This window comes from Musca domestica, unplaced genomic scaffold (genome assembly GCF_030504385.1).
Source record: "Musca domestica strain aabys unplaced genomic scaffold, Musca_domestica.polishedcontigs.V.1.1 46, whole genome shotgun sequence".
NCBI classification, from domain to species: domain Eukaryota; kingdom Metazoa; phylum Arthropoda; class Insecta; order Diptera; family Muscidae; genus Musca; species Musca domestica.
The window spans coordinates 38,402-59,504 of record NW_026712336.1 but is presented as its reverse complement, the minus strand read 5'-3'; the positions used below and the strand labels follow the sequence as shown (position 1 = coordinate 59,504).

Here is a 21,103-nt window from a genome sequence, read left to right as displayed (position 1 = left end):
TGCTTGCCTCTATGGCTACATGTTTCCTTTTCCAGCATTGACTGTCGATGAATTTGTTTTTCATCGGTTTTAACACATCATTTTTCGTGTTTCCTCTTTCGGCAGAACAAATAAACCGAAAGACTGGCAGAAAAAAAAAAAAACATAAAAGACAAAAGAAGGCCATAAAAAGAAGTTAAACAAATGTTCGGTTGTTGGCTTTACACTGCAGTAATAATAAATAACAGCAAGGAAAAGAGATACAAGTGACAGTGGAATGAAGAAGGACGAAAGGGAAAGACTCTTTTAATAGGGGAGCTGAAACACTTCTCATAGAAGAGCTTGAGGTCTTCTCATAGAAGAGCCTGAGGTCTTCTCAGTAGAAGAGCTTGAGGTCTTCTCAGTAGAAGAGCTTGAGGTCTTCTCAGTAGAAGAGCTTGAGGTCTTCTCAGTAGAGGAGCTTGAGGTCTTCTCAGTAGAAGAGCCTGAGGTCTTCTCAGTAGAAGAGCCTGATGTCTTCTCAGTAGAAGAGCCTGATGTCTTCTCAGTAGAAGAGCTTGAGGTCTTCTCAGTAGAAGAGCTTGAGGTCTTCTCAGTAGAAGAGCTTGAGGTCTTCTCAGTAGAGGAGCTTGAGGCCTTCTCAGTAGAAGAGCCTGAGGTCTTCTCAGTAGAAGAGCCTGATGTCTTCTCAGTAGAAGAGCCTGAGGTCTTCTCAGTAGAAGAGCCTGAGGTCTTCTCAGTAGAAGAGCCTGAGGTCTTCTCAGTAGAAGAGCCTGAGGTCTTCTAAGTTGAAGAGCCTGAGGTCTTCTCAGTAGAAGAGCCTGAGGTCTTCTCATAGAAAAGCTCGAGGTCTTCTCACAGAAGAGCTTAAAGTCTTCTCATAGAAGAGGTTGATGTCTTCTCATGGAAGAGCTTAAGGTCTTTTCATAGAAGAGCTTGAAGAAGAGCTGGTGCTCTTTTCATTAAAGAAGAGCTGGTGCTCTTTTCATTGAAGAAGAGCTGGTGCTCTTCTCATTGAAGAAGAGCTGGTGCTCTTCTCATTGAAGAAGAGCTGGTGCTCTTCTCATTGAAGAAGAGCTGGGGCTCTTCTCATTGAAGAAGAGCTGGGGCTCTTCTCATTAAAGAAGAGCTGGGGCTTTTCTCATTGAAGAAGAGCTGAAGCACTTCTCATTGAAGAAGAGCTGAAGCACTTCTCATTGAAGAAGAGCTGAAGCACTTCTCATAGAAGAAGAACTGAAGCACTTCCCATAGAAGAAGAGCTGGTGCTCTTTTCATAGAAGAAGAGCTGGTGCTCTTCTCATAGAAGAAGAGCTGGTGCTCTTCTCATAGAAGAAGGGCTGGTGCTCTTCTCATAGAAGAAGAGCTGGTGCTCTTCTCATAGAAGAAGAGCTGGTGCTCTTCTCATAGCAGAAGAGCTGGTGCTCTTCTCATAGCAGAAGAGCTGGTGCTCTTCTCATAGCAGAAGAGCTGGCTCTCTTCTTATAGAAGAAGAGCTGGTGCTCTTCTCATAGTAGAAGAGCTGGAGCTCTTCTCATAGCAGAAGAGCTGTGGTGTTCTTCGCATAGAAGAAGAACTGGCTCTCTTCTTATAGAAGAAGAGCTGGTGCTCTTCTCATAGACGAGCAATAGCTCGCTCTTTTCATAGAGGAAGAGCTGGTGCTCTTCTCATAGCAGAAGAGCTGGTGCTCTTCTCATAGCAGAAGAGCTGGTGCTCTTCTCATAGCAGAAGAGCTGGCTCTCTTCTTATAGAAGAAGAGCTGGTGCTCTTCTCATAGCAGAAGAGCTGGAGCTCTTCTCATAGCAGAAGAGCTGTGGTGCTCTTCGCATAGAAGAAGAGCTGTGGTGCTCTTCGCATAGAAGAAGAGCTGGTGCTCTTCTCATAGGAGAAGAGCTGGGGCTCTTCTCATTGAAGAAGAGCTGGGGCTTTTCTCATAGAAGAAGAGCTGAAGCACTTCTCATTGAAGAAGAGCTGAAGCACTTCTCATAGAAGAAGAACTGAAGCACTTCCCATAGAAGAAGAGCTGGTGCTCTTCTCATAGAAGAAGAGCTGGTGCTCTTCTCATAGAAGAAGAGCTGGTGCTCTTCTCATAGAAGAAGGGCTGGTGCTCTTCTCATAGAAGAAGAGCTGGTGCTCTTCTCATAGAAGAAGAGCTGGTGCTCTTCTCATAGAAGAAGAGCTGGTGCTCTTCTCATAGAAGAAGGGCTGGTGCTCTTCTCATAGAAGAAGAGCTGGTGCTCTTCTCATAGAAGAAGAGCTGGTGCTCTTCTCATAGAAGAAGAGCTGGTGCTCTTCTCATAGAAGAAGGGCTGGTGCTCTTCTCATAGAAGAAGAGCTGGCTCTCTTCTTATAGAAGAAGAGCTGGTGCTCTTCTCATAGAAGTAGAGCTGGTGCTCTTCTCATAGAAGAAGAGCTGGTGCTCTTCTCATAGCAGAAGAGCTGGTGCTCTTCTCATAGCAGAAGAGCTGGTGCTCTTCTCATAGCAGAAGAGCTGGTGCTCTTCTCATAGCAGAAGAGCTGGCTCTCTTCTTATAGAAGAAGAGCTGGTGCTCTTCTCATAGCAGAAGAGCTGGAGCTCTTCTCATAGCAGAAGAGCTGTGGTGCTCTTCGCATAGAAGAAGAGCTGTGGTGCTCTTCGCATAGAAGAAGAGCTGGAAGAAGAGCTGATGCTCTTCTCATAGAAGAAGAGCTGGAAGAAGAGCTGATGCTCTTCTCATAGAAGAAGAGCTGATGCTCTTCTCATAGACGAGCAATAGCTCGCTCTTTTCATAGAGGAAGAGCTTATGCTCTTCTCATAGAAGAAGAGCTGGTGCTCTTCTCATAGAAGAAGAGCTGGTGCTCTTCTCATAGAAGAAGAGCTGGTGCTCTTCTCATAGGAGAGCTGGCTCTCTTCTCATAGGAGAGCTGGCTATCTTCTCATAGGAGAGCTGGCTCTCTTCTCATAGGAGAGCTGGCTCTCTTCTCATAGGAGAGCTGGCTCTCTTCTCATAGAAGAGCTGTTCTGCTCTTCTCATAGAAGAGCTGTTCTTCTCTTCTCATAGAAGAAGAGCTGGTGCTCTTCTCATAGAAGAAGAGCTGGTGCTCTTCTCATAGAAGAAGAGCTGGTGCTCTTCTCATAGAAGAGCTGTGGTGCTCTTCGCATAGAAGAAGAGCTGGCTCTCTTCTTATAGAAGAAGAGCTGGTGCTCTTCTCATAGCAGAAGAGCTGGTGCTCTTCTCATAGCAGAAGAGCTTGTGCTCTTCTCATAGCAGAAGAGCTGGTGCTCTTCTCATAGCAGAAGAGCTGGAGCTCTTCTCATAGCAGAAGAGCTGTGGTGCTCTTCGCATAGAAGAAGAGCTGTGGTGCTCTTCGCATAGAAGAAGAGCTGATGCTCTTCTCATAGAAGAAGAGCTGATGCTCTTCTCATAGAAGAAGAGCTGATGCTCTTCTCATAGAAGAAGAGCTGATGCTCTTCTCATAGACGAGCAATAGCTCGCTCTTTTCATAGAGGAAGAGCTTATGCTCTTCTCATAGAAGAAGAGCTGGTGCTCTTCTCATAGAAGAAGAGCTGGTGCTCTTCTCATAGAAGAAGAGCTGGTGCTCTTCTCATAGGAGAGCTGGCTCTCTTCTCATAGGAGAGCTGGCTCTCTTCTCATAGGAGAGCTGGCTCTCTTCTCATAGAAGAGCTGTTCTGCTCTTCTCATAGAAGAGCTGTGGTGCTCTTCTCATAGAAGAGCTGTTCTTCTCTTCTCATAGAAGAAGAGCTGGTGCTCTTCTCATAGAAGAAGAGCTGGTGCTCTTCTCATAGAAGAAGAGCTGGTGCTCTTCTCATAGAAGAGCTGTGGTGCTCTTCGCATAGAAGAAGAGCTGGCTCTCTTCTTATAGAAGAAGAGCTGGTGCTCTTCTCATAGCAGAAGAGCTGGTGCTCTTCTCATAGCAGAAGAGCTTGTGCTCTTCTCATAGCAGAAGAGCTGGTGCTCTTCTCATAGCAGAAGAGCTGGTGCTCTTCTCATAGCAGAAGAGCTGGTGCTCTTCTCATAGCAGAAGAGCTGGTGCCCTTCTCATAGAGGAAGAGTTGGTGCTCTTCTCATAGAAGAGTTGGCTCTCTCCTCATAGGAGAGCTGGCTCTCTTCTCATAGGAGTGCTGGCTCTCTTCTCATAGGAGAGCTGACTCTCTTCTCATAGGAGAGCTGGCTCTCTTCTCATAGGAGAGCTGGCTCTCTTCTCATAGGAGAGCTGGCTCTCTCCTCATAGGAGAGCTGGCTCTCTCCTCATAGGAGAGCTGGCTCTCTCCTCATAGAAGAGCTGTTCTGCTCTCCTCATAGAAGAGCTGTTCTCCTCTTCTCATAGAAGAGCTGTGGTGCTCTTCTCATAGAAGAAGAGCTGGCTCTCTTCTCATAGAAGAGCTGGCTCTCTTTCTCATAGAAGAAAAGCTGGTGCTCTTCTCTCTCAGTTTCTCTTCTCAGAGAAGGATATCAATTTTTCTCCTCATAGAAGAGCTCTTGCTCTTGTAACAATGGAACGATTGCTCTTCTCACAGATGAGAGGACACTTCCTTCCCAATTTGCCCACTGTCTGTGCGGTTCCCTGTATCTCTGCCACTTAATGTGACTTCCATACAAATTTCCCTTGTCATTGTGTCAGTTGGAAACAAAGAATTTTCGCAAATGAATTCAAGTCGTTGTGTTCGAGCCTTAGCTCACGATTTTTGTTTGTTCTACGATTTGTTAGTCATGTTGCTGTTACAACTCTTCTCTCTTTTCTGCTCATCATCATTGTTGTTGTTGAGCTTGTTAAAAACTGAAACAATAGTCCTTGCCGAATGAAAAACAGAAAAAAATTAAAACGCATTGCCGAAACTTTGAACTGCATTGAAGTTGCAGTAAAGACTGTGTGTCATCGATGATTTTATGTGCCACATAGGAATGTGTTGCATGCCACTTGGAGAACAACACCGCCCAAATAAATAAACATTGACTACTTGCAACGGAGTGGGGTTAGGAGTTGGTTGTTAAGGTCCCATTATTTTTTGGCTATCCTTGCAAATGTACAACAGTCAGCTATGAGTGGAGCTTGCTATCATGAGAAAGGTATAAGCACGGACAGACAAAGCTTTTCTTTTTTTTATCTTGCAGCTGCTGATGTTGTTGTTGTTCCTGCTGCCTTTAAAGAGGCAATGTTGCTATTTTAACTGCCAATGAAATTACTTTCACAGCAGGAGATTCATGTTCTATGAATGTCTGATGATTTTTCTTTGTTTTTATTGCTGTTGTTTGTCTTCATGTTCTTGTAGTTGTTGTGTTTTGTTTGTTTTGCAACAAAAGAAATAAATGATGTGTTGTTCGAAATGCTAGTCAAGCATTTGGGTTAGGTTGGGGGGTGGGGGGGGTCAGGCTCCCAGGCAATAGACCTTATGTTCCACAAAGTTCCATAAATGAGTTGATGTTGTACACGGAAAGGGATACCCAATGGCTCCAATAACAGGAACTATAAAAAGGTCAATTAACAATATTGCTTGGAAAACAAGAGTTGCAGTTGTGCTTTCTTATGTTACTCAAAGAATAGGAAAAAAAGCAGGACAACTGAACAAATTACAGTTGGATATAAACATAATTTTCATTTCAACTTTGCCAATTTGTATGGCAGGACAATTAGATTAAAGGACGAATTTTTTAAGGCAACAACAAAACAAAAGCAAATGCCGGGAGGTACCCTTATATGAGGGGCTATACGAAGACGTGGACCTGCACAGACAATTTTCTGTCTTAGGCTGAAGTATTCATTGCGAACTTCAAATATCAAATTTGAAACAATTCGGGTGAATAATGCCGCTAAAATCATCAAAATACCGAATATCATGAGGTATCCTTATATGGGGGCTATGCAGATACGTGGACCTGCACAGACAATTTTCTGTCTTAGGCTGAAGTATCCATTACGAACTTCAGATACCAAACTTCAAACAATTCCGGTGAATAATGTTGCTAAAATCATCAAAATACCGAATATCATGAGGTATCCTTATATGGGGGCTATGCAGATACGTGGACCTGCACAGACAATTTTCTGTCTTAGGCTGAAGTATCCATTACGAACTTCAGATACCAAACTTCAAACAATTCCGGTGAATAATGTTGCTAAAATCATCAAAATAGCGAATATCGGGAGGTACCATTATATGAGGGCTGTACGAAGACGTGGACCTGCACAGAAATTTTTTTGTCTGTGGTATCCATTACGAACTTCAAATACAAAATTTGGAACATTTCCGGTGAAAAATGTCGCTAAAATTATTAATATACCGAATATCGGGAGGTACCGTTACATGGGGGCTATACCAAAACGTGGACCTACATTTTCAATACCAAAAGTCCTGCAGACATAAGTAAAAAACACTTGAGTAAAATTTTATCAATCTACTTCAATTCGTTCGGATGTTAGAGTGATTTCCATAGACGGACGGACATAGCAAAATCGACATATAACTTTATGCTGTTTAAGAATATATAAACTTTGTGGGGTCTAAAATGTATATTTCGAGGTGTTCCAAATGGAGTGACAAACTTTATATGCCCTCTATACTATGGTGGAGGGTATAATAAGAGATTTTTAATTTAAAATTGGTAATTATTGATACACCTATTAAATATGGACTTAATATACAGGTAGAGATGAAAAAACTGCAACCAACTTCAGACTGCTGTCATTTCTAAGCCACTCGTCCGACAGCTGCTAAATTTTTTTCAGTGATAGCTCACCATATTATTTACAACCGTGCAAAAGCATTTTGGTGAGAATTTTCCAAAAAAAAAGGTATTCGTGAACCACAAGTGGCTATCGTTAGAGCACTCCAGCATTTAAATGTGAATAAATCTTTTGTGTCTCGTACCATCACTCGTCGCCATGATACTGGTAGCGTAGCAGGACATCAAGGAAGTGGGCGGAAGACAACAGCAACATCAGCAGAAATGGTGCGAAAAGTAAGGAAGTGTCTTGATCGAAATCACGCGTCACAGTGGCCGAAAAATGACTCGTGTGCTGAGCATATCGCAATATTCCATTCGGCAAATATTGAAAAATGAGCTCGGGGTAAAGCCATTGAAATTACATAAAGTGCAAGAACTTACACCGCAACAGAAAGAAAATAGACTCAAAAGAGCTAAGGAGTTGCTTCGCTTGGCCGAAAATGGTGAACTGCCGAATTTGGTTTTCTCCGATGAGAAAACATTCGTTGTCCAGTTGTTTGTAAACAAACAAAATGATCGTGTTTACTTGCCAAAGAGGTCAGCTGAAAATGTACACCTTCGGTTGGCCAACCTAACTCAAGCGCCGGCCATGGTGATGGTGTGGGCCGTCATAACAGTCGATGGTCGCTCTCCGCTCGTATTAATCGACCGTGACATCAGAATAAATGCCGAATATTATCGCGAAAATATTCTGGAGGGTGTATTAAAGCCTTGGACATGCAAACATTTTGGCCGCAGACCTTGAACATTCCAACAGGACTCAGCATCATCGCACTCAGCACGCGCCTCCCAAGAATGGTTACAAAATAAGGTTCCTCGCTTTATTTCCAACGCACAATGGCCATCGAAATCTCCGGATACCAATCCGTTGGACTATTGTGTCTGGAGGAGGAGAAAGGTTGGGACTAAAAAATATCAAAGTGTCGATCACCTCAAGCAAGCGGTTCGCCGGGAATGGGCCAAAATACCCCAGAGCAAAATTAGGGCAGCGTGTGTTTCATTGGCCGTTTGAAGGCCGTAATTCGTGCCAAAGGTTGGTCACGAAGAAATCTAAACTTATTCTAAAATTTGATGCTAGAAGAGCTAGATATAAAACTCTAATGAGCAAGCGAGATCAAGAAGTAAAATTGCGATTCTCCAAGGAGAACGTATCAAAAGATTTTTAATTTTGGAAGCATGCGCTGTTCACGGACGAGAGCAAATTCAACCTTTTTGATTCCGATGGCAGACCATATGCATGGAGAAGGGCAAATGAAGCGCTCCTTGCCAAAAAAAAAAAAATATATGAAGCCTACAGTGAAGCAAGGTGGTGGGTGAGTAATGGTGTGGGGTTTATTTTCAGCTTCTGGACTTGGTGTATTGCATTTTATTGAGGGTATTATGGATCAGACTATGCACCTTAACATTTTGAAAGAAAATTTGCCACTCTATAAGGAAAAGTTCCGCCCTGGTGAATATTATTATTTTTATCAAGACAATGATCAGAAACACAAGGCTTATAAAGTGCGGTCAATGTTTGGAAGATTCTTTTCGAAACTTCGAACGCCATAAGGTACGCCTTGATTAGGGATTTTTTCCCCTTTCCGCAATTTGTAGGGGATCGGGGGTGGAGAAAGCTTTCTCAGTACCTAACTGAACACTTGTACCCCCTTTTTGTTTTATCCTCTTTCGAGCTGGAGTCATCGCGGTTCTTTGGGTTGTTGGTGGCCGAAGTACCCTCCATATCATCTTCCACAATGAATTCCTGCATCCAGCCTCTGGACATGGTGTATTGCATTTTATTGAGGGTATTATGGATCAAACTATGCACCTGAACACTTTGAAATAATGTTTGCCACTCTGTAAGGAAAAGCTCGGCCTTGGAGAAGATTATAATTTTTATAAAGACAATAATCCGAAACACAAGGCTTATAAAGTGCGGTCATGGTTTGGAAGATTCTTTTCGAACGCCATAACGTTTGCCTTGATTATGGGTTTTTTTCCCCTCCGCAATTTGTAGGGGGTCGGGGGTGGAGGAAGCTCTCTCAGTACCTAACTGACCGCTTGTACCACCTTCTTGCTTTACCATCCTTCGAGCTGGAGTCATTGCGGTTCTTCTCCATATCATCTTCCACGTTAAATTCCTGCATCCGAGGGTTGACTGCATCGGTGCGTGCCGATGGATCTATTTCTTGAATTAACCTTACCTAGGCGTCGGTCTGGGAGTTCCACGTAGTTTTTTGAATTAATTCATCTTTCTGATATAGGAGTATGACAGTAACGTCGAGCTCCTCTTCTGAGAGAGGTGAATCATTCCCCAAGCCAAATCAAACGCTCTTTTGGCTAAGGCTCAGTGCTCTGGTTTTTTCAAGAATTTTTTCACATACGACGTCTCAGTACGTTAGCAGGGTCGATTCCCCACCCGCATTTAAAATTAAGTCCGTGGCTGTGTCCTGGGTCGATGCCTCCAACGAGGCGGTTAAAACTATGTCTAGGTTTGGTTTTGCTGTTTATACCTCAGCCATATGGCTACAGATTATACCCTCAGCCATATGGCTACAGAGGGTATATATCATTTGATACGGCCAAAACGTGCCTAGTCGAAATAACGGTTTTAGACCCTAGGTCTCTTTGGACCAAATCCGTTTCAGAACATTTGGAGTCGATCTAGCGATGTCCGTCCGTCTGTCTGTCTGGCTGGCTGGTGCGCACGATAACTCTCGAAGGGAGTATCCGATTTGGTCCAAATTGGGTACATCGTAATATTTTTGTCAAACTTAGATCGAGTTCGGAGTTGGGCAATATCGGTCCACTCCTTCTGGTACCTCCCCCACAAAAGGTCAAATTTTCAAAAAATATATATTTTGCACAGAATGAGAAAGGATAATCCGAATTTGCTCCTAGGTCAAGTGTGAAAATGGACAATATCGGTCTACTCCATCAAGTACCTCCCCCATAAATGGTCAAAATTTTGAATAATTACTACCTCATTAAATGTGATGTAAAAGTCCGATTGTCTTCAAATTTCACACATCCTAATATTTGTATTAACCCATGGTCTGGTGTGAAGGGTGAATACATCGGACCACTCCTTCTGGTACCTCCCCCACAAAATATTGAAATTTTGAGTACCCATGAAGCTCATAAAAGGCCAAATTAACATCCGATTCCATTTAGACTTGGCACATCTGTCGCAATATTTATATCATATTTTTGGGTCCGATAGGAAAGGGCAATATTGGCTCATTCCTTCAGGACCTGCTCCATAGAGGGTCAAACGTTTGAATAATCTTAACACTTGTCAAAATATATTTAAATAATCGAACATAGGCTGAGGGTATATATCTGGCGGCAATACCGACTGATACTTTTTAACTTGTTTTGTTTATTGTTCTCCATAAAAGCTGTGGACTGTGGAGGTGAAGATGTCCACCATGACATAGTCTCGCTCCCTGTCATGGTAAGGACTTGGCAACTAGCCTGCTACTCGTCGAGGCACCCAGATATCAAATACAGTCGGTACCCTGACTTCAAATCATGGAACGCTGATGGACACGGTTTACGTAACACCCCAGAGATGGTAACGCCATTCGTTGCCTCTACTGTCCTCCACTTAACAACAGAAACCCCTTGAAATTAAGACCTTCCAATGGTGTCAAGAAGAAACAAATTTCCTCACACATATTTCAATAGACTCCAATAATAGAGTACATAGATCAATGTTTATCATCCCCCCTCTCCATACTCCCTAGCGTGCGCGCTCTGCCGACATTTTGACAGAACAACACATATTTTACCTCTTGCGAACAAATTAACATTCATAATTTGATGGCCAACGAACATACCTTTGACACTTTACCATGAAATAGAAGACCACTTTTGTGATTGTTTACAAGCTGGCCTTATTAAGTGCGGGCAGGCTGGCAGAGGCTGCGGCATAGAGTGGCAGCCCAGACAATGATAGATGGCCCGGCGGAGCAAAGAAAAATGATCAATTTTTCTAGTGAAAAGCCATAGCCTCCCCAAATGAATTGAGTTGTTAAGTTCTGTTTAATGTGGTTGCCTAGAAAGCCGCAAATAACCTATTCCAGCTGCTGCCGCTGCTGTTGGTAAAACCCAGCGGTTGCCTGGCACTGGCAGTTGGGTGTTTTATGACCTTCGTTTCATCATCATGAGATCCTTTGTTTTCATGTGGGGTGGGAGAGCCCTTCAATTATTTTGTAAAATATCATTCATTTTATGGTTTGCCATTTGTTACAACAACTAGTCCTCGCCGACCAATAAAAATATGTTGATGAAAGATGTTATTTGCTGGTGAGCGATGAAGCAGTAATGTAGCGAAGATGTGGCAAATGAGGAATTCTCGGGACAAACAACCAGCCGTCGTAGCAACCACAACAACAACGAGAACCCATAATCACCAAATACTTGACTGCCCCAAACAGAGTTCAGGGCAAACAGAGACCGGGCTATTGTACATCATAAAAGGATGTGCAGAAAGCTTTTGGCTTTCGGCCATGGTGTGGAAGGGTTTTCAGGCATGTGGTATGCCGCCATGCCACTTCTACATCTCCAAAGAGATTTTCATTAAATGAATTTCGTTAAGGATACTTGAAACATTTTATTGTTCGCAATGACTTGACTATTTTCCTGCCCTCGTGATGCTCTAACCTAATGAATGACTTATGGCAGTCTTATAAAGATAAAATGTTAACACATTAATCAAATCAACAATGAAATTCCGGCACGTTCATTGTTGTGAGCTACAAAATGTGTAATGGTCGTGTGGGTTAGCATGGAAGGTTTGCTGGCAATTTTTATAGGCAGGATTCTTAATGTAGTGTTGTGTTCTGGAATTTAATGATTACATATCACTTCAAGCCTTCAGAATCCTCAACATATCCGTCGGTGTAAGAGCAGTACATCATTAATGTGTTTTGTATATAAAGTGGGTAGGACGTACTGGTAGCCAGTATTGTTTTGATAGTCCCCCGTTAGCGGAAGCATAGCTGAGTGTTATCGGACGCGTGCACAGGTTGCGGATAGTGGAAAGACCAATAGATACATTGGGTAGTTGTGTTTTCCAGGGAGAAATTTCTGATCAAACATCCGACTGCCCGTGATCCTTGGTCGCGGCGAGGCGAACTACTGGCGCCCCTAAATAACCAGTGAACGGTGTTGGTCTCCTAAGTCAACCGGTCTTCTTATGCTGGGGGTGTTATGTAAACCTTGCCAATCAGAGTTCATCGGTCTCCAATCAGGGTAGCGACTGTATTCGAACGTTTGCCACAATTATACCTGGGCGCCTCAGTGATTAACAGGCTTAGTTTCCAAGTCCTTACCATGGTATGGAGGCTATGCCCTTGTGGACCTCGTCTCCACCACCGTCTAAAAAACCCATGGAGAACAAGATATAATTACAACAAAATTAAAGATCGCAACTACTAATAACAAAATTGGTTACGGACAAGGCCACGGACCAGACAAAGGACATGATTTTAAATTCGACGACGACTCACTCACGATTCGAAGGTCGACCCCTTCATTACGTAAAAAACTAAAAACTTCCCCTGAAACTCAGGTAAGGTCACGCTGCAAGGAGTGAACTCCGTCGCCCGGTACCGTCGTGAAAGTCCTCCAACGGCCAGATGTCATCGATGTAGGAGCTGGTGGTTACTCTAGAACCCACCCACGAAGGTGAAAGAGGCTAAAGCGAAAAGGGGCTATAGAAGCTGAGTTAAATGTGTAAAACGTCAATTGGCCATGATGGCCAAGGGGATGACTCAATCATGTCGTACAGTGACTCAATCATGTCTGTGACAGAATTCACCAGCAAAATGAACAGTTGTCCGCCCTTCTGGAGAAAACCAAAACATTGAGTCTCAGTGAGGTAAGTTTTCCCTCCGATTTTGTGAACTCACCCCTCTCCGATGAGGAACTTTACTCCCATCGACTTTTCAAATAAAGCTGAGGCGGTCCACAAAACCGCAGAGAATACTTCCCCCGAAACTCAGGTGAGGTCACGCTTCAAGGAGTCAACTCCAACGCCCGTTACCGTCATGAAAGTCCTCCAACGGCAAGATGTCATCGATGTAGGAGCTGGCGGTGACTCTACCACCCACGAAGGCGAAAGAGTCTAAATCAAAAAAGGGCTATAGAAGCTCAGTTAAATTTGTAAAAAGGTTTATTGGCCATGGTGGCCAAGGGGATGACACATTCATGACGTACAGTTACGGTATCTGTGACAGAATTCACCAGTAAAGTGAAGTTCGCTTCTTGAGAAAACCAAAACATTGAGACTCAGTGAGGTGAGTTTTCCCTCCGATTTTGTGAACTCACCCCTATCTGATGAGGAACTTTACTCCCATCGACTTTTCAAAGAGAGTTGAGGCGGTCCATAAAACCGCAGGGTGTACTTTCCCTGAATCTCAGGTGAGGTCACGCTTCAAAGAGTGAACTCCATCATCCGTTACCGTCGTGAAAGTCCTCCAATGGCAAATGTCATCGATGTATGAGCTGGTAACTCCACCACCTGAGAAGGCAAAAGAGGCTAAAGCAAAAAGGGGCAATAGAAACAGAGTTAAATTTATAAAACGTTAATTGGCCATGAAAACCCACAGATACAGATGAAGGGGGGAGGGGGTGGAATAATCCTGATCAATATGAATCTGAAGTTAGTAAGGACATTTGGAAAGAATAATCCGCAACTGCCGATCTTTCCCTTGATCAGATTGCTCTCATTTTCCCACCCATTAATCCCAATGAAAATCTCAAGCCACCCGTGGGCCTATCTGCCGTTAAGAACTGCTTGGCGATCAGCGACACACCTTCTGATGGTAAGACAGTTCCCATTATCGCATCAACGGTGGAAGTAAGTACTCCGCGGAGGTAAAATCTCCTGCAAAAACAGCAAGGTCAATAAGGAAGAACCGGCGACTATAGCCTCGGCCGTTCCGAGGGAAATAATCATGATCAAGATGAATCTGAAGGTAGTAAGGAAGTTTGGAAAGAATAATTCGCAATTGCCGGGCTGCTACTTTGAGCAGATTGTTCTCATTCTCCCACCCATTGATTTCAATGAAAAAGGCCAAGCCACCCATGGGCCAACCTTTGGTTCGGAACTCCGTAGCGACGCTGCTACTGATGGTAAAACAATTCCCATTGTCACACCAACGGTGGAAGCAAGTGCTCTTCCCGGAGAGTCAATATCTCTTGCAACAACACGCAGAAGACGCAAGGCCAGGAAGGCAGAATTGGCGATGACTACATCCTCGGCGGCGAGGGCGGTCCTCTGAGGTACCACATCCCGAGGCCAAGAAATCATCGGTGACTCAAGCCTCCTTGTCGCCAAGCGACTCCAACCCCGTCAGTCAGCAAGACAATTGCGACCTCCACAGCCCCCAAGACAGGAAAGGGACACATGAAAGCAATCAAATCACAATCAGCTAGCCAAACCCAGATAATCTACCCGGACAACCTTCGTTTAGCGGTCATTGATAAGGCTTAGCAGGAAGGTAAAATCAGAAAGTCGATCCGATATCGAAGACAGTCTGAGAGAGATAATATTGGTAGAAGGGGTTCCCAGAATGTTCCAGTTTGGCAGTGCCACCATTCACAATAGCTTGAAAGTCATCTGCTGTGAAAAGGAGCTGTCTAGAAACTTCCTCGTCACCCAGTTACTGGCTTTCATGGACCTTGGCAAGGGCGCGATCTGGCGGCAAATTCCCTGAAGGAAATCCGCCACGCATACTGACAATACTAGATAAACAGAACCCCAATCTGCAGACGGACAACTGGAGTCTAGTCAGTTCAAGCACTGAGCTGGGCTGCCCTGGTCATTATGGTATCCATTGATACAAGTGGCCAGGAATGTATTCAAGCTTGTGAGGATAAGCTGCATTTCGGTACTGGATTGATTCAGTTCCGTCTAGTGCCTTTGCTTTATTGTGCAGATTAATCTGCATCACCCCAAATCTGTTGCTGCCGAATTTGTCCTGTTATTCACGAAAACGGATTTACACATAGCCTTTATTCAGGAACCTTAGATGTATAATAATGAGGTGACACACTGTGGGAGGGTCCTCTTTTTTACATCCCTTCAAGGTCTTTAACATGTGAGCTACCCCATAGCTTTGATCAGTATGACTGTGTGGATCTACATATGGCCAAGAAAAGTTTCCACTCAGTTTGAACAGACGAATTCAGTTTAGAGGTCAATCGTCTATTCGGAACAATGATAGTAGCTTGTGCGTTCTCAGGTAGTAGCAGTCCACCGAGCCAGCTCAGGCTGTGGGTAAAAGTTTTGACCTCGTATCTAGAGTACTATCGCAATTCTGAATAAAGATCGTAGCTCTTGTAAGTTAAAGAATATAAATCGCGTTATTTTTTGGTATAACAGATATAAGGCAACATAATTTCTCCATAACATGTCCTCAGCCACCTACTCAGTCAGCACTGCAACTATATTCCAGGTTTGTGTTTATGTGCATTCCAAATAACAAATGAATCTCCGGAGAAGTAAATGTAAGTGTGTACTATCTGTCTCTCTCTGTCTCTCTCCCTTTCTCTTCGTGGGCTGTGCCACTGTGTCACCTTTCAGAGAGTAATAAATAAATGTAGATTGTGACGGTCTTCTTGTTGTAAAAATGATTACAATGAAAAATTGTTATAATAAATCAGAATTTGCCATTTACCCTCTGGTTTATTCAAGACAACTTTACAGCAGGACAAAAAAAAAATTATGGATTAATATACAAAAGAGAAAATAAAGAACAAAACGTAATGCTCTCTGTGTGCAATGTGACAGTTCTAATAATGACAGATAACTTGCAGGCAACAATGTTGCTGGATGATTTTTACGGGTAATAGTATTAGCTAAGGTTATTGCCCCCAAAGCTGTTTTATTTTTGGTAGGAATTGAGTATCCAAAAAAGCCTCGAGGTTAATTTTAAGGCATTTTATCATTAGTTAGGATTAGATGTGAATGTCTGTTAAATAATAATGTTTAGGTTATGATATTTTTACTAAATGATAATAAATTTGGGAGGATCGAGAACGTCAGTTTTAATACCAGTTTGAATAAAAGATGAGGAAATGTAATGCTTAAAGTGGATTCTATAAAAATACATCACGTTTACCTCTGTTGAGCGGTTGTAGGACACTAAATATTTATTATAAAAAATATTCTCCAAGAACCACTTTTGATAATATGACTTAACCTAACATTAAGTGCAAGAGAGAGAGAGAGAGAGAGATTGAGAGAGACATATACCTACCGAGTGAGATAAAAAAATTGCAACCAACTTCAGACTGCTGTCATTTCTTAGCCACTCGTCCGACAGCTGTTAAAATTTTTCCAGTGACAGCTCATTATATTCATAAGCGTAGAAAAGCATTTTGGAGAGAATTTTCGCAGGAAAAAAGTTATTTGTGATGGAATTCCAGCGTGATAGTGCGATTTCTTTATATTTGGCTGGAAAACCGCAAATGGCTCGTGAGCTGAATATATCGCAATATTCCATTTGGTAAATATTGAAAAGTGGGCTCGGGGTAAAGCCATTGAAATTCCAAAAAGTACAAGAACTTAAACCGCAACCGAAAGAAAATGGACTCAAAGGAGCTACAGAATTGCTTCGCTTGGCCAAAAGTGGTGAAATGCGGAATTTGGTTTTCTCAGATGCCGATTAGAAAACATTCCTTGTGCAGTAGTTTGTAAACAAACAAAATGATCATGTTTACTTGCCAAAGAGGTCAGCCGAAAATATGCACCTTCGGTTGGCCACCAGAACTCAAGTGCCGGCCATGGAGATGGTGTGGGCCGCCATAACAGCCGATGGTCGCTCTCCGCTCATATTAATCGCCACGGTCGATTAGAATAAATGCCGAATATTATCGTGACAATATTCTGGAGGTTGTATTAAAGCCTTGGGCACGCAAACATTTTAGCTGCAGACCTTGGACATTCCAACAGGTCTCGGCACAATCGCACTCAGCACGCTCCACCCAAGAATGGTTAACAAATGAGGTTCCTCGCTTCATTTGCAGCGCACAATGGCCACTAAAATCTCCGGATACCAATCTGTTGGACTATTGGGTCTGGAGTTTTTTGAAAAGCAAGGTTGTCACTAAAAATACCAAAGTCTCGATCACCTCAAGCAAGCGCTTCGCCTGGAATGGGCCAAAATACCGCAGAGCAACATTCGGGCAGCGTGTGACGTTTTCATTGGCCGTTTAAAGACCATAGTTCTTGCCAAAGGTGACACATTCGAAGAAACCTAAACTTATTCTGAAATTTGATGCTTTTTATGACATTTTTTGCTTTCATTCATTTAAATTAAAAAAAAAAAAATTGTAAATATTATGGCGTTTGACTTTGTTACAGTTTTTTTTATCTCACCCTGTATTTGTTTGTACCCAAAAAGCTCTTCTATCTTTCCATTCGGTCCTTTTTGAAGGTTTCACCACCTTTGTCTGCCGGCTTCAATTTCCAAGCTGGCAGTGTCATCTTAGAGACCTTCGGCAGCTTATCTTTCCGGCTTCCATTTGGCAGCTTCTAACTCCTGGAAAATTGAGCTTTTTTCAAAATTATTTTATTCCGGGGTCGTTGAAGGCTATCGTTTTTCGTCTTCATCTCGCTGACGAACAGTTCATCCTTGACTTCAGTCGTGTTCTGTTTGGAAACACTTTTTTTAATCCAATTCTTCAGTGCTGTCCTTTCAAGTCTTCGGGACTTTAGTCTTTTCCTTCAACAAGTACTTCAATTTCAGTAATTGGTTCGTCTAATCCATATATGCTGGTATGTTGGTATTTTTTTGCTATTTTTGCAGCCATCACGCTCTGCTTTATCTACTTTACGGCCCTCATCCGAATAAGCCAAACTCTCCGGAAGTAGTTTAACTTTTTTCCCCAAGGCCTTTACGATGTATGTTTGCATGTACACTTACTGCATGCGCTCTTTCCTCTGCAGCTACCAATTCGGATTTAAGTTCCTGAACTTATTTTTTTTAGGGCACGGCATTTATACTCTTTCACATCATCCATTAATTTTAAATCTCGTTGAAAATGGGCGTTCGATTAAAGAAATCTTACAACTTCAGCAATGGGATCTTCTATTCCAATTCTATTTTTTTTTTGTTATTTTCTGTTATTTTCGTACCGAACCCATCAAGCTCTGCTTCAGCTACTTTACGGTCCTCCTCCGAATGAGTCAAACCCTTTGGTGGTAGCAAGTACTTACTGCATGTGCTCTTTCCTCAGCCGCCACTAATTCGGACTTCAGTTCCTGCGCTTTATTTTATAGGATTTATATTCATTCACATCATCCTCAAATTTAATATCTCGTCGGACATGGACGTTTGATAACAGCAACCATTCTTTAAGGTCTACATTGCTATCCACAGCAATATTCAGGCTACATTCAAGCTTTATGTTCTTTACTCTTAGTTCCGCCATTTCCCATTTCTCTAATAACTGGGCTTATTTATTAGACACAGCTATTTTCATAAACAAAGCCACGTATAACTTCTTTATTTTCTTATTTCCATCTTCAACTGTCATTTAATATCTCGTCGGACATGGACGTTTGATAACAGCAACCATTCTTTAAGGTCTACATTGCTATCCACAGCAATATTCAGGCTACATTCAAGCTTTATGTTCTTTACTCTTAGTTCCGCCATTTCCCATTTCTCTAATAACTGGGCTTATTTATTAGACACAGCTATTTTCATAAACAAAGCCACGTATAACTTCTTTATTTTCTTATTTCCATCTTCAACTGTCATTCGTTCATGGTTCAAAACGTCGATTGTCTCTCTCTCTCTCTCTCTCTCTCTCTCTCTCTCTCTCTCTCTTAAGCCTCGTTCAAGTGCAGTAGCGTATGATGCCTTGCATTGCATTTTTGGCACCTGTTATTACTGAGACATATACAGTGACTTCAAGAATATTCTTTATTTCGTTGTAATCTCTTTTGGTTAATAGGAGAATAATTTCTTGAATCTCTGTTACGATCATGGTTTGGAAATATCAAACACTGCGACGGTGTGATTCACGTCCGTTAGCACAGTCGGTACATCAGTTAAAGATATAAGAGCGATCTCACAATAGCTGTTGTCAAGAGTACACTCCTTCTAAGTTACGAATAAAATCTGGTCTCCGGAAATCGGAGAATGTAAATACACTGCTTCCCAAGTTAAAGCGAGAAACACATTCAATATCATAAAAATATTGCGAATATTCTTTCAAACAATAGCCAACAGGCTCTCAGTACTATACAAGATGTAATTTTAAACAGTTGTAATGCCATATAACCTCCGTTTATAGTGGAGGTGTAGTTTGTGACGGAAAAAGAAAATTAGTTACTACTTACGGAAATATGTTGTCGCTCATAAATCAATACCAAAACATTGCTATTTTTTGTTCATAAACGATGTGTAAAACAAAAAAAAAAAAAAAAGAGAATGGAAAAAAAAAAAGCTGGAGTCATACTTCAGCTGAATAGTTTAAGTGATTGCACTACGTCTTTTCCTTTAGCTTACACAGCGAGAAACAATAAGTCAGTCAGAGAGTTTATTACAAACTCAGGTCTCAAATTTGTTAGGAAAAATGAAACTGAGTCATATTCAACTGGCCATGTCCATCAATGCCCCGCCAGATACTAAGTTTATTTAATAATTCAAAATGTTCGACAAATTACTTAAAGTGTATGAAAATTGTATTTAAGTTCCTGTTTACCTAGCAATTGCAACCTGGCGATATTTATATATATATGGCATGTGGCATAATGCATTGGATTCGAAATTCTTAGTTGCAGAATTCTTTGTTTTGCCAGCACTTACACAGAGCCACCGACAAGTAATGCTACATACTCACATAAATACATACCTACATGTGTACGTACATCCATTTTAAAATTGTGGCAATCAGAGCACAACAATGAGGCCACATCATCGATAGACATTTTGATTCTACTGCTGCTGCTGCTCATTCCTTTGGCTTTGTATATTTTTGCAAGACAAATTTCTGTTGTCTGCACCGCGTTGTGGGGGTTATAATTCACGCTGTTCTTACCTACCTCCCCATTGGCTTTTTCAATAATAACGCTTAAAGGTATGAAAAGAATGGGGAAGAGACACATATCGCACATCACATCCACATACCGTGGAGTGGAAGGAGAAGAAGCCGAGGAATTTGATTCTTTGATTTATGTGCGTGTATTTATATTTGTACCTGAGACATAGTTTATTGGCAAACGATTGGTATGTCAGGTTCAGAGGTCTGTACTGTTTGTGTTTACCTCGTTGGCAATCAATTCTTTTAGCCATATTTGTAGACTACTTCAGTTGTCATGGTGCTTCTCTTCAACTGTGTAATTAAGTGCGAAAGTGTTTAAATGTATTTTCGGGTTCAAAATGTCGGGACTTATATTACATTACATGCCACTGCAATAACTAACTTTTTCCTTTATGATATCGAAGAAAATGGTAAAACTGGTAGATTTTTTATGTGGCCAGCAAATAGAACAGACGTTTATAAAGAAGATATCCACATATTCTATGATAAAAACTTCAAAGAGTTATCAGAATTAAAACTTCATGGTCTTTAGAAAATCCAAAAATCTTCCTCAAGGCCTCCTACATAAGAAAACTTTAGGATCTTCTATAAAAAAAATTCCGCTGGTCTTCTCGAAAGAAGATCTTCAGGTATAATCTGAAAGAATATAAGCACAAAGAAATCCCCAAGAAGGCTTCTCTAAAAAAGATCATATGGTACAGGTCTTTAAAGAAAAGAGATATCTAGGTCTTGTATGTAAGATGACTTTGGGGCCTTCTATGGAAGGAGGTCTTAAGGTTTTCCACGCAAGAAGACATCAAGGTCCCAAAATTTTAAATTAAGATCTCAGATCCTACTTTGAAAATAGACTTTAAGGCTCTTAAAGTCTTCTTTGAAAGAAGATGTCAAGATCTTCAATGAAAACATATCTCAAGGTCATTAATAAAAGAACGCTTTAAGAAGAATTCCAGGTCCTCTTCAAAAGAAGGCCCCCTCGTATGGAAGGTCTTCTCTGATTACAAGGCCAACGAAAAAATACCTCAAAGTCTTTATGGATAAAATATCACAAAGAAAGCCTGGAGGTTTTCTATGTAAGAAAACTCCAAGAAATACTTTAGGATAAAAAGGAGTTCTAAAAATTTTTAATGGTGTTATACGAAAGGCCATTTTTAGTTTTTCTGTGAAAGAAGACCTCAAAGACCTCTTTTATGACAGAGTACCTCAAGGTCTTCTACGACTAAAAACTTCAAGGTTATCTATGAAAAGAAATCTTCAAGAAAAATATCTACGAAGACGACCTCATCGGCTTTTAAAAAAGATCCAGGAATGGTCTATAAATTTAAAGAGCACTTGAAGGCCTTGAATGAAAGAAG

The 21,103-nt window shown here is 41.8% G+C and overlaps 1 protein-coding gene across 1 annotated transcript in view; it reads right to left on the bottom strand.

The window, feature by feature from the left end:
* The window catches only part of LOC101900064 (uncharacterized), a 42,742-nt gene extending 34,276 nt beyond the window's left edge, over positions 1–8,466 (bottom strand). Inside the window, exon 1 of the mRNA XM_059127553.1 lies at positions 8,348–8,466. Coding sequence (XP_058983536.1) covers positions 8,348–8,466 — 119 coding nt within the window. The remainder of the gene's footprint in view (positions 1–8,347) is intronic.
* Between the last annotated feature and the right edge of the window lie 12,637 nt (positions 8,467–21,103).